Here is a 13,333-nt window from a genome sequence, read left to right on the forward strand (position 1 = left end):
AAGATAAAGAATGTCGACAAGTTTAATTGAGCAGGTACACACCAGACTTTGGTGCAGTGGTGGGAGGTAATTAGTGACCCCGCTGTCTCCAAAATCAGACTAGGCGCTTTCAGACACCGTTGGTCCGCGAGTGTCTGGCTTGTTGTTGCCTGCAGGCTACCTACGCTAGAGTCATCCCTAACAAGGTGGCCTTCGATGTTTTCTGACGTTCACCTTCGTCGCGGCGACCACCACGTCGTGATCCGATAGGCAGGCACCGCTCCAGTCAGGCAAGGCGACATATGGTCCCCACACATGCAAGCGGGCAGGCAGCCAGCCAGGTGGCCAGGCACCTTGATAGATGAAGCGTTCATCCTCATGCAGGTCCATTCAGTGCCGCAGAATGAAAGTATACAAAGGAGGCTTGACTCCCTGCCCACAACGAACATGCAGGCCAACAAGAGAGTCATCGTCGACGAGTCACACCCGTCCGTGCTAGCTCCCTGCATCGTGATAAGCCGACTTGTGACAGTGGCTTATCATCAGCACAGTGAGGGGGGGGGGAACTTGATGCAACACCATGTGCCTGGGCCTGGTGATCAACCCAGATTCCGCTTTGGGAAATACTGTAGTAGATAGTTACTAAGGTAGACGTAACAGGCATTTTGTGTCAGAGGCTGAGATGGAGGAGCTAACGATGCTAATCAATGGGTATCTCATTATCGTATACTCTCACAGCGTTTGCCTTTCCCTATTGTACGATTGTAGATTCGTAAACCTTCCCACTCTATGTCCATAATATGGTAACACCGAAGCGAGATACCTTTCTAACCCATATATGACTGTCCTCTATTTATACAACCGATCGACCACAGGATGTCGCAATGGGGACCAGAAAGAATACTGAGACCAGCAAAGAAATAAGCATACCAACTCAGGTCTTGCGCCCTCTGCCTCTTGCGCCTCTGGCGCCTCTGTTGGCCCCCGTTGGAGTGCCATTTCCCACGTTCTCAGAGGCTTCTGCCACCTCAGTCTTGCCCCTTGGCTTGTGGTTCCGGCCTCTCCGGCCACGTTGAGCCGGTTTGTCGCTTTGCTCCTTTCCGGAGCCCTTATTAAGCCTCCTCGCCTCCTCTTCTTGTGCACGACGGCTCTCTTGATCCCACCACGCTTGGAACTCCTGTTCCTGCTGTATCTCTTGCAAAGACCGCTTCGCAACAGCTTCTTTGGCCTTCTGTTGCTCACGTGCCTGCTGGCCAATGATATCGGACATGCTGGCGCCCAAAAAGTCCTCCGTCTTCCGAGCTGGAGTCATGTAGGACTTGGAGTGAGGTACTAGCGGCTTCTCCTTTTGCTGCGGGGTGGAAGCGGATGGGACGATGGGGGAGCTATTGGTGCGACTTTGACCCGAGAATCGAGTGTCTGGCGATGCGGTTCGCACTTTGGATCTAGACGATGCTGGGCTAGCCTCCGATGCGATCAGAGGCTTCGCACTCGCGGCAACAGCCTCCTTGGCGGCAAATTCCGCCGACATTGCATCCTTCATGGACATCTTGGAAGCGGGAGCCGCTGCCTTCCAAGGAGCCGTGGCAGGTTTGCTGCCAGAGGGCACTGTTTCCCAGGGCACTTGCTGTGACTTGACGTTTTTCTCGGCTGCTTCAGCTGCTGCCTGTAATTGCATCTGTTTTTTCCGCTCCTTCTGTGACAGCTTGGGCGCGGCCGCATTGTTCGAAAGCTTGTCAGTCGGAACAGGAGGGCCCTTAGCCTGACCAGCCAAGCCTGCACTCAGCGCTGAGGCTGGCTTGACTTCCGACAAAATATCCTTCAACCCAAGCTTCGGCATCGGCTGGGCAGCTGATGCCCAAGGCTTCCCGCCGGCATTGGGAGGCGATCTGGCCGCAAATAAAGGTGAAACTCCCAGCGGTGTTGTGTCAAGAGGGCTCTGCGTGGCTCTGTCTCTGGCTTGTTGCCAGGACTTGGGAAGCTGGGATACATGCTCCATGTCCAGGTCGAAATTGTCCAACGACCCCGAAATCATGGGGGATGCGGCAGGCCTGCCAGGTGTTCTATCCTCGTCCATATCGAAGATCATGTCGGCCATTGAGCTCTTGGGCCGCAGGCTGGGACTCTTGATAGATGATGATCCCTTCCTATCATCGTCCTTCAGCACTGCCCTGTACGCGAGTTCCTTGATGCGGATACGGCGCTCCTCCTCTATTTCGGCCACCAGCTCAGGGTATTTGTCATGGAGAACCAGCTCAGCGCGACCACTTCGACCAATGGGGAGACGAGCGAGTTGGTTCTCCCGGACGATCTCGTCGAGCTCGTGAACGAGGTCCTCATCAAGGTCTTCAAGCAGATGATTCTCAAGCATCGATTCAAGCTGGAGACAGATGTACTCCAGGCCCGTGTCTTTGAAGTCCGTTACCACACAGGGACTGATTTCGTTGAGCAGGTTCGCAATGTTGCGCGTTGTGACGAATTTGCCAATGATGGACTGGCATGTCTGCGCCAAACGATCGAGCATCAGCTCGTTCGCGACGCTCATGACATCCAGAATGAGCTCGGAAAAGTCATCAATGTCACCAGCAGCGACTTCGTCGAACATCTCGGAACCTGCGTCGCAGTATATATGCTGCAGCACGTAGTAGAACGTGTCTGGGCTCACATGCGCGAGGTCGACCCGAACCTTGTGCTCAGACCCGAGCTGATCTAGACGCCCGGCAAGCCATCCGCCTTGGGATCTTCCATTGAACATGCCCTCGAAGAAGGGGCATCGCTGACAAAGTAATGAACTGTGAGCAGGGACCTCGTCACCATCTAGCTCAAGTACGACGTCTGCGTCTTCGTAGAACAGCGGGTCTTCCGTAGCAACTCGGAAATCGGTGTCGAGCGAGCGCTCCATCGAACGCTGCAGTCTTGCGGCAGCTTCCAGTTGAGCAAGGTCGAGTTTTGTGGCCAACTTCATCACTTCTGTGCGGACCTGTCTGAAACGGAACGCATACGCAGGAGCCTCGCGCGTGTAGCGCCATACGGGCACCATGGCGTCTTGGTAAGCAAAAGTGACCAGGTTGAGCAAAGTCAAGAAGTCAGCGTTGACGAGTCTGAGCACAAGCTTGCCCTCAGCTTCTTCGAGAACAAAGCAGTCAGACTCTGTCTGGACACCGTCATTCCGATATGCGGCAAAGGCTTGGCGTAGGATCGAGCTTCTGCCGGCAAAGACGAAGCTATGAGCAGGCACTCGAAGGTTTGGTACTGAAGTGCTCTCGATAAACATATCCGCATCCTCATGGCGGCGCGCGTTGCCCCGTAGCCACTGAGCAAAGGTGTCCTCGAATGCTTCGGGTTTGAGGAAAGCGGGAGGCAGTTCCCAGTTGCTGGAGCCGTCCCATGGCCGGTATGCATTAAGCTCCATCAGCCCGGCCTTGAAGTCGTCCAGGCCGAGTAGTGAAGCAACGTCGCGCCATAGAGACTTCTCCTGAACTTTGATCTGTTCCGACATGACTTTACTGTCCTTTCTTATCGCCGCAAAGGCCCCAAAGGTCGAGCTTCGAGCCGAAACACAATCTGTAATGTACGGCACACGCTCAAATTTGAAATCGTTCCTTCGCAGCTCGCTTCCCACGAAAGCCGCGCCCTTTCCCTTGTTGCGCTTGACTCGTTTCCACACCGCACCAGATTCCGTGCAAATGATCACGGAGCCGTGCTCACCGACGTTGACAGACATGGCCCCATCCTTGCGCGAGTCCCAGATGCACTGAGGCTGACTGAGCGCGCCTTTGATCTTGGTGGGGTTCGTTGTCGAAGCCATCTGGTGAGCTTCAGCTTTCTGATTCAGTTGCATTGTGAAGAGGTCGCCGCTCCTGGTGACGGCGGCGATTGTCTCCCCGCCTGAGGTGACGTAGCCAATTTTGTTCCTTCCTGGCTCGTATCTGTTTGAGAATGAAGCCGATATGTTAAAGTTTGCAAAGACGTCCGGTACAGGAAACTTGACCAGGTTGTATCCGTAGTTGGTGAAGACCCAAACGGTGTGATTCGATAGGAGGCACGTTGTAGCCTTGTCGATCGCCGAAACCATGACGATGGGAGACGATAGAAGAGAAGCAGCGACCTTGCGGGGACTCTGCTGCACATCCATGGATCTCGAGTCAGAATCCATGAGAGCTAGTTGACCGTTGTTGCGGCCCCAGCAGAACAACGAAGACCCTGTGTGTGCGACTGAATGGATAGCTGATGCCGCAACGCCCAGAATGACCTCTTTTTTCAGGGGACCGAACACCTGGCGTGGTGTCACGCACATTGGTTCTTCCTCAACCTTGGTTGGCGGCGGGAGGGTGTAGCCCAGCTGCGATTCCGTGTTGAGGCCCCACGTCCAAAGTTCTCCATTATCCGCAACAGCCAAAGTGTGGTTCTGGCCAAGTGCAACTTGATGAATCTTTTTATCAGTGAGAGGACCTTGCACGGGAACGAAACGAAATTGCGTGTTTTCGTCGCCGAGCCCCAGTCTACCACCTCGTCCGACACCACAGACGTAGAGGTTGGAGACTGGATCATCTGTGAGGATGGCGCTATGCAGCTTCGCCATGACCATGTCTTTGATCACGAGTGGCTGTTCGCGGACCATGGTGGGAATCTCGGTGACGGGCAGAGATGGATCAGGCTCTTCTAAGCCATGTCGATCACAGTACTCGGCGTACAGAGTGTGCAGTAGAGAATCAGGTCGGCGAAGGTGGATGCGCTCGGGGAACTGTCGATCATCTTCGTCGCCGACACCAAGAGACATGTTCTTGTTGCTCCCGAAGACGAATAGCTCATCTCCCTCGCAATGAAAGTCCAGATGTGAATGATTTCCACGCAGACTGCACTCAGTTAGTACGCGACTCGGCAACGACATTCACGGAGCATTGACTCACCCGCTTGTTGTATGAGCACCATCGTCACCGCTTTCTGAATCGGAGTCCGAAGCATTCGCTTGCACAACCTCTTGCAGAGACCGAGTCGCAACCGTCGAGTTGTAGACATCAAAAGGACTGTTGCCTTCCTTGTCCTTGGTCTTGATCAACTGGCCAACCCTACCAACCGAGCCCATGTGATGGCTTGTCAGGTATGCTCGCTCCTTCCTCAGTAGCATACGTGCAATCGATACATTTCCAGCGTACAGGGCCCGATGGAGGGCATTCCAGCCGCTTTCGGGATCCTGCGCGTACAGATCGATAGACGGGTGCTCAAGAAGGGCACATATGAAGTCGCGCGCGGTCGGGTCGGTCGATATCGCGGCACGCAGGAGCAGGGTTAGCCCACTGTGGTCACGACTGTTGATTTCGGGTCGCCCGATGAGATTCGCAGAGTCCTTGTGTTTCCCAGGCGTAAATCCGGAAACCCGTCGAGTCTTGCCTCCAGCCCGTGGCGAACCGGCAGGGGCGCCTGGGCTTTTAGCGAGGAAGCCTCCATCATAGCTCAGGCCGGGGCTCTTGGATAGCGGGTGCGCGTTCTGGGTGCCAGGGGCCAGAAGACGTCGAAATTTGTCGACATCTTGTTCCCAGTAGTATTTCCAGAGCAGGTGACTCATGGATCAAGGTGTTGCAGGGGTTTCGCTCGTCCGGACGCTTGGAGAAGCACCTCGCTGTTGCTCTCTTGGAACACGGCGTATTTAAAGGTGCAATTCAAAGCGTCGGAGAGAGTGTGGAGGTGTGTCTTGCGATTCGGCGCGCTCAGGAACGGATGTCGCAAGTTTGGTGTCTGGCGTTTGCGATGGCGTCTTGGAGGTTTGGAGTGTTCGGGGTTAACGGGCTGTCGTGGCTGCGAGGTACGTGAGGCGCCTTGGAGGAGTACGAGGATTCCAAAAGTTGACAGGCCAGTCTGAGGTTGTTAAGGACTGGTGTTGATACCCAGAGATACGAGAAGGAGGTGAGGCGACACTGGAGGTAGAGTTGTGGTGGTGGCAGTCGCTGTGGTGGTGTTAGGGCAATTGCGATGGAGGGGACGATCCGGAGCTTCTTGTGCGCGTCAGCACTTGTCGCATCGCATTTCGTCAGTCAGGCCGAGCGAGGATCCATACCGTGCACCTTGGCCAATACTTATCAAGCTGTTAATGTTAGAGTACTTAGCAAGGACTGCTTAAATGTTGAGCTGCAACTCATACAAGTATCTTTCCAGTCGTTCTATTTCACTCCCAGCATCCGTATACTTGGACGCTGTCGTGATGCTGCCTCCATGGTCTTGATCGCGCGTTGTCTACAGCCAATGGCGCACCAGCCCCGCCAACGTGTATAGGGTGCCCCTCGCGATCATGCCACACATGGCGGCATGAGATTCCGAATGGGAGCACATGTCGCAGCGATGCTCCTCATTTGTTCTTACGGAGAACCACGGGCTAGATGGTGCGCCGCCGTGGGCAACATCACGAGCATCCATCGCCGTGGTCACTTGTTGACACCCTGCATTGGCCTATAAACCCCTGCCCTGGCATGGGCACTAGCGACTACCAGACACACCGAGGCTGCGAACTAGTGGGCGCGCCCCCGGGGACTGGAGTCGCAGTATGACATTGTGAACATAAAGTCTACCTCAGCTAGGAAAGTACAAACAGACCGACGCACTACGCAAGGGAAGCGCTGATAATACTATAAATGAGTAGAACTAAATCACATGTTCACCAGGACATGAAAAACCTCAAAGTTAGAAGCCAACGTCAACACAAATTTTGGTGTACGCCCTATGGTGGCCACTCGGAATCACAAGCATGATAAAGTCAACTACACATTATTCAAGAGATTGCCAGTGTGAGCATACAACAGACTTTGCGTCACTTGCAGAGCTCAAGAATCTCGACAGGATTACTGTGCAAAGGGCGAAAGCCTGCTGGAGTCGCATCGTTTAAATGGTAGAGCCTCAGGGTAGGTGAAATGGGCTGCTGTCACCGGAGCATGTTCGGCGATCGGGATACGTCCTCACTTCCCACGTCCGGATAAATGCTGATGGAAACACTGGAAAGTGGGTGGCTCTCCAAGCCTCAAGACCAGGCCCACCTCTCCGCCATTTGATCCGCGTCCAGACTTCCAGCCCACCGAAGCGCTCCAGTCGAAATTCCCGCTCCCGGCCAAGGTCGGTGTCTCGAATCCCTCAGCACGCGACCCACCGAATTGTCGACTTGACCTTGTCACTGACATTTGATTCTTTGCGCGCGACAGGCAGCAATTGAAGGACAACCAGCATCCTATCCCTCAGCACACCAAGACAAGAGTCAATTGCCCGCCATGTCGTCCGACAAGCCTCTCCCCTTTGTCTACCAGTTCGCTGCAGGTATGTACTCGACAGTTCCCAACTTGATGGACACCAGAGCTGACCGTGGGCAGGCGCCATCGCCGGCGTGTCTGAGGTACGCAGAACGGCCTAGCGATCCTGATGGACTGTTGTACTGATCATTTGTTTGCCTGTGTAGATTCTGGTCATGTACGTCCTCTCCCTCAGTCATCGTGGATGCCGTCGCTAACCCGCATAGGTACCCGCTTGACGTAGTCAAGACTCGAGTGTAAATACCACGAACAATCCCTCTCGCGATCGAACACTCCGAGCTGACAAACGACGAATAGTCAACTCCAGACTGGAAAGGGTGGAGCTGACCACTACAATGGCATGGTCGATTGCTTCCGCAAGATCGTGAAGAACGAGGGGTCAGCCAATCGTACCCAGCAAAGACGAACAAGACGCTGACCCAGAGCAGCTTCTCCCGCCTTTACCGTGGTATCTCTGCGCCTATCCTCATGGAGGCGCCCAAGCGTGCCACCAAGTTCGCGGCCAACGACGAGTGGGGCAAGGTCTGGCGGAATGTTTTTGGCGCGCCCAAGATGACCCAGTCCCTGTCCATCTTGACAGGTGCCTCTGCTGGTGCAACCGAGGCCTTTGTCGTTGTGCCCTTTGAGCTGGTCAAGATTCGCATGCAGGACAAGTCCTCGGCCGGCAAGTACAACGGCGCCATCGACTGCGTGACCAAGACCATCCGCAACGAGGGTATCCTGAGCTTGTACCAGGGTCTGGAGAGCACCATGTGGCGCCACATTCTCTGGAACGCTGGCTATTTTGGCTGCATCCACCAGGTCAGGCAGCTCATGCCCAAGGCGAACAACAAACAGCAGCAGATGAGGAACGACCTGATCTCGGGTTCGATTGGTGGAACCGTGGGTACCATGCTCAACACGCCCATGGACGTCGTCAAGAGCCGTATCCAGAACACTTCCAAGATCCCCGGTCAGGTGCCCAAGTACAACTGGGCCTGGCCTGCTGTCCTGACCGTCGCCCGCGAGGAGGGTTTCAGTGCTCTGTACAAGGGTTTCTTGCCCAAGGTGTTGCGTCTTGGCCCTGGTGGCGGTATTCTGTTGGTTGTCTTTACTGGTGTGATGGACATGTTCCGCAAGATGCAGAACCCTACGCTGTGAAGAGAGTTAGAGCCACTAGAAGCGGAGGAGAGATAGAAGAGGACGGCGCTGATGATTTATAGACGGATCATGGTTGACAGCTCCTCAATACACCAAGACACTGGGCGTTTTCGGCCACACAACCAATCGTCTTACTCAGACTAAGTGAAGCAAGATGAGACCACAATTGAGCGTTGACGACACAGCAGACCTGCAGCATGCCTTTTTCGTCCATAGGAGCCGACTGCCGCCATGCTGCACGTCGCATCGTCGCATCGTGCCGCACGGCCCCACTCGTTGTTGATTTTGGCCCCTGAGTTCGGCCTCCTTTTTCGGTCCCGCGCCGACCACTGGTGATCAGATGGAAACGAGTACAGCCTTTCCGGATAACACTCAGAGTCATCTCGCGAGCTATAAGAAGAGAGAGCCATTTCTCGCGAGGAAGGAACGCACTCCTCGAGCCCGATCCAGATCGAAGTATAAATTTCATCCTTTTCTCCCACCACTCTCTTTCCTTTCTCTCTTCCATCTACACCATCAACATCTCTTCTACACCTTCTCCATCTTCAACATCTATTCTACATAGCACAGGCCTCTCTTTACTTCTATATTTCTGCACACAACTTCATCATCATCAGTCAACAATGGCCGACGACCCAGATGACTACGAAGATGTCGTCTTCACTGAGACAGGAGTGGACGGACAAGAGGAGTCACTCTTCGTGGACGACGATGGAACCCCTCAGGTGGCAACCACACCCGATCTCCGCAACGACAGTCCATTGTTCGTGCCCAGCAGCGCCAGTCCAGCCCCCTCGGCGCACACAGCACATACCTCTGCCAGCGAGGGTGACATGCTGCGCACCGCTCTCCGGAACAGCGCAAGCACAGTCCCTGAAGACCAGGAGCTTGAGCTGGAAGAATCCGATGACGAGGCTGTGACTTCCGATGTTGAGTCGGAGGCTCTTGCTCCGCTCAGATACAACCGCCGAAGCACCAAGAGACCACCGAAGCGCAATCAGCCTAACAAGGGCCGCCGCGGTGGCGGTCGTGGAGGAGGAGGAGGAGGAGGAGGAGGACCAGGCGGAGGAGGAGGAGGACCAGGCGGCGGTGGTGGAGGAGGTGGAGGAGACGAGTCAGACGACGACGACGACGACCCCGATGATCCCAGGCCCGAAGAGCCCAAATGGGAGAATGAGCACTCTCTCGAAGACTTCCGAGAGATTTATGATCAGCTCGACGCATGGCACAATCGACAAAACGGACGTCTCAACGCACGCCACCGTGCCAGAGAGTTAGCATTGGAACACCGAGTCCAACAGGTTGAGGCTCAGAAAGCACAGCTTCAGACCCGAAATTCACAGCTTCAGGCCGAGAAAGCACAGCTTCGGGCCCAGCTTGCGGGACGACGGAGACCAGCCCGTACTAATATCGTGCGTACACTTTGTTGTTCTATCTGAGAGTATTGCATTAACTTTTGGACAGACATGGAAACACAAGTTTGCCAACTTTATCAACAAAGGGGATGGCAATTGGATGGAGGTGTGCAAAGACGCTTATAAAGAGCTGAACATTTGTCAAGATTTGAAATCGGTCCATCCAGGTATCGATTTCACGGCCCCGAGCTACAGAGACATCGAAAGGCATGAACTTGCGGTTGAACGGTATAACGCAACGACCGCGGAACAGAGCACTCGTGATGTGGCCGTACCAGGTCTGGACAAATTGCCACCGGTCATACTCACGCGGATTCTAGACCACATACTCGTGTTCAACGACAACGTCCATGTCATCTCAAGGCCCGACCCACATCATGCGCCCATCCTCCAAACACACCAGCAAGGTCGCCGCGTGACGGCCGACGAGATGGCCATTCCCCGCCGCTTCTTCATTGGCAGCGGCAAATGTTCAATCACCTATGCCATCCGGCCAAGGCATTTGCTGGCAGCTTTCGGTGTCAATCGTCGCTGGAACGCTTTGGGCACGGCCATTTTCTACGGCAATAACGTGTTTGCCTTCTCATCGCTTGGCGAATAGGATCGCTTCTCCATGGGAATTGGCAACATCTTGCAGCACATTGGGCACATTTCTTTCTTATGGAAAGGCACACAATGTCTCATCTTCCCGCGGCAGTATGAAACACTCAAGAACGGCTTGAAAGGCACCACTGCCAAGTATGCGTCGAGGCGTACCCACGGTCTGGGCCTCTTACCTCAGGCAATCCGCCTCAAAACCATCCGGATCCATGTCCAGGAATCTTCAGAGAAGTGCATACGTCGCCAGCATGAGACAGGAGGTGCTCGACGCTACATGAACGACATGACTGTAGGACAGCCGAACAACCGCCGCAAGCGGAACCTCAAGACTTTGCAGGGCGTGGATAACTTGGAGTGCCTCCGAGGCGTGAAGTGGATACAGCTTTTCGACTTTGATCACTGGCTTTGCAGAGGCAAACTGGTCCCCGTTTGTGACTTCTCCTTTGTTCAGTGCGTGCAGAGCCAAATCTACCGACACAAGGATGGCGAGGCACAGGAACTATCGGAGATGAGTGGAATACATCCCACTCTGCTGAGCTATCGACTGTCACACTACGAATGCGCAATACTGGAAGATATCAGTGCATACCACACGGCGAGGATTATCAAAGAGGAGCAAGGGCCTCATCCAGGGCCACCGCCTGCCCCGGGTATGGTGCCCACTGGATTGATCACCATCAATGACAGCGACGAAAATGGCAATACCGACGACAACATCACGAGCGTCAGCGATGAATCAGACACCGGATCTAGCTCTGAGGAGGAGGATGACGCAGCAGCTAAGACACCGACCCAGTCCGACCCTAGCTACCACACGCAGCCATCAAGCGTTGAGCCAGAAGGAGCTTTCGGAAGCATAGAGAGTCCATTGGTTATCTTGGACGACGACAGCGACGAGGAAAGTGAAGATGAAGATGTTGAGGGCGTCGAGAACGCGGAAAGGCTCGACGACAACAGCGGCGAGGAGAGTGAGAATGTCCACATGGGAAACGTCGAGAACACGGAAACCCTCGAGATTGAAAGCGACGACGACATCGTATCGATCGCGGATGATGCCGTCGGCAAGCGCTTCGATAGTGCTATTGGAATGTCCATGGATTCAACGGCTGGCATTATTGGCCAAAGCCCTCAGGATGAAGGCAGTCTGTTTGTCCCCCAGGGCATTGACTTGGACAGCGACGACGGCTACGACGGACAAGACGAAGACGGCGATCATAACATGGCTGATGGCGTTTGATATCAGGCGCTTCCAGCTCGCACCGAAGTTGTTCCCTTTGGAGAGCACCGTTCATTAAAATGATATGCATTTATATCGCAGTATTTGCTTCGCATCTCAGGCTTGGGGTTTGATTTCTATTGGGTTGCTATCTGGTTGTTTCCGGAGACATTGGCGCTGTGGACAGGAATCATATTTTTACTTGCTAACGGGTAATTGAGGCCTCAAGATCCTCGAAGCTAGGTCTAGACAGTCAGGCCTTTTCAAATCGGAGTTTATCATTTGATAATTTACCTCAAGAGTCATGCATCCGAGATCGCACGCTGCATGTGTCGACTCATTGCGGTTAGCAGCGGGGGACTGACAGACATTATCATATGAGGTAGGCATCAAATGCCACAAACTCAGCTGAACAGAGTGCCTAACCTCAAGAAAACAGCTATTCTGTTTGATGGATAGAATTAACGAGTTCAAGTTTGTTAACCGACACCTTCTAAGAGACTCTCTTCGCCTACAGTTGAGGTTTCCTAGTCCCGCATCCACCGAACCCCTCACCACACGCATCACCAACAGCTTCACCCTCTCGCTCGCAACGAAAAAGAAAAAACCGGAAAGATGGAACTCCCCTTCATCACTCTCGATGTCTTCACGACGGAGCCTTACAAGGGCAATCCGCTGGCCATCGTCACCATCCCAGCGTCGCAGTCACCTGCCCCCACCCAAGAACAGAAACAGCTCATTGCTCGCGAATTCAACCTCTCCGAGACGGTCTTTGTTCACGAGTCGGCCGGCTCGTCGCGGAACATTGACATCTTCATCACCGACACGGAGATCCCATTCGCAGGCCACCCCACCGTCGGCACAGCCGTCTCGTTGCTCTCCCAGGGCGTGAATGAGCTGGTCACAAAGGCAGGGCCCATTGCCATCGACTCCCCCAAACAGGGCTACGTCAAGGCTGGCATCCCCTTTAACACGCATCAGCACGCCAACACGCTTGGCAGCCTGCAAGATCAGATCCCATCCACCTCTCTCCATAAACATGCGGCGATTCGCAACGCTGAGCTCGCCGCTCCGCTCTACAGCATCGTCAAGGGCATGACCTTTGCCCTCGTCGAGCTCCCTGATTTGGAGACCCTCGCCGCTGTGGTAGAGATCCCCGGGCGTTTCTCGCCAGAGATCGTCCTCGACCAGGACTGGAAGGAGGGCATCATCGGCCAATTCTACTACGTCAAGCAAGGCGGCGATGAGGACACGGTCCACCTGAGGACCAGGATGATCATGAGCTTCGAGGACCCGGCCACTGGCAGCGCCTCGTGCGCTCTGGCTTGCTACCTAGCCGGCAGGAGTGGCGCGACGAACAAGACAATCACGTACGAGATGACGCAGGGCGTGGAGATGGGCCGACAGAGCGACATTATTGTCGAGGTTGTTGTGAAAGATGGCCAGGTCGACAGGGTCAGCTTGGCGGGCACGGCCACACAGGTTATGCGTGGCTATGTGACGGTCTGAATATACTGCGAGATCACTCGGATCCAATCGTACATATGTTCATTAAAAATGGGAATTGTATTTCGGCACCTTCTTATACACAAGTACACCGGATAATGCAATGCTTCTTAAAAACAACAACAAAGTTTCCCCCCGTGACGCCAATGTGCCTCCCCACCGCTTCCCCGCAAGAAAATGCCTTA

The 13,333-nt window shown here is 54.4% G+C and overlaps 4 protein-coding genes across 4 annotated transcripts; 3 read left to right on the top strand and 1 right to left on the bottom strand.

Annotated features, from left to right (window-relative positions):
• Window positions 1-913: 913 nt before the first annotated feature.
• Window positions 914-5,545, bottom strand: F5Z01DRAFT_627686 (BTB domain and ankyrin repeat-containing protein; the record flags this gene model as incomplete). The annotated part of the gene is made up of 2 exons (XM_046261554.1): window positions 914-4,835; window positions 4,890-5,545. The coding sequence occupies 2 exons, from the start codon at window positions 5,543-5,545 to the stop codon at window positions 914-916; spliced, it is 4,578 nt and encodes a 1,525-aa protein (XP_046115231.1).
• Window positions 5,546-7,232: 1,687 nt separating this feature from the next.
• F5Z01DRAFT_677055 (mitochondrial 2-oxodicarboxylate carrier 1) lies at window positions 7,233-8,411 on the top strand (the record flags this gene model as incomplete). The annotated part of the gene is made up of 6 exons (XM_046265321.1): window positions 7,233-7,278; window positions 7,332-7,354; window positions 7,418-7,428; window positions 7,478-7,507; window positions 7,569-7,649; window positions 7,700-8,411. The coding sequence occupies 6 exons, from the start codon at window positions 7,233-7,235 to the stop codon at window positions 8,409-8,411; spliced, it is 903 nt and encodes a 300-aa protein (XP_046115232.1).
• A 623-nt stretch (window positions 8,412-9,034) lies between these two features.
• On the top strand, window positions 9,035-11,663 carry F5Z01DRAFT_639455 (uncharacterized protein; the record flags this gene model as incomplete). Its single annotated transcript, XM_046262439.1, has 3 exons — window positions 9,035-9,823; window positions 9,876-10,397; window positions 10,428-11,663. The coding sequence occupies 3 exons, from the start codon at window positions 9,035-9,037 to the stop codon at window positions 11,661-11,663; spliced, it is 2,547 nt and encodes an 848-aa protein (XP_046115233.1).
• A 563-nt stretch (window positions 11,664-12,226) lies between these two features.
• Window positions 12,227-13,218, top strand: F5Z01DRAFT_663886 (uncharacterized protein). The gene has a single exon (XM_046264057.1). It carries the CDS (start codon window positions 12,258-12,260, stop codon window positions 13,149-13,151), a length of 894 nt encoding a protein of 297 aa, XP_046115234.1. The 5' UTR covers window positions 12,227-12,257; the 3' UTR covers window positions 13,152-13,218.
• The last annotated feature ends 115 nt before the right edge of the window (window positions 13,219-13,333 follow it).

This window comes from Emericellopsis atlantica (genome assembly GCF_019669845.1).
Source record: "Emericellopsis atlantica unplaced genomic scaffold F5Z01scaffold_28, whole genome shotgun sequence".
NCBI classification, from domain to species: Eukaryota; Fungi; Ascomycota; class Sordariomycetes; order Hypocreales; family Bionectriaceae; genus Emericellopsis; species Emericellopsis atlantica.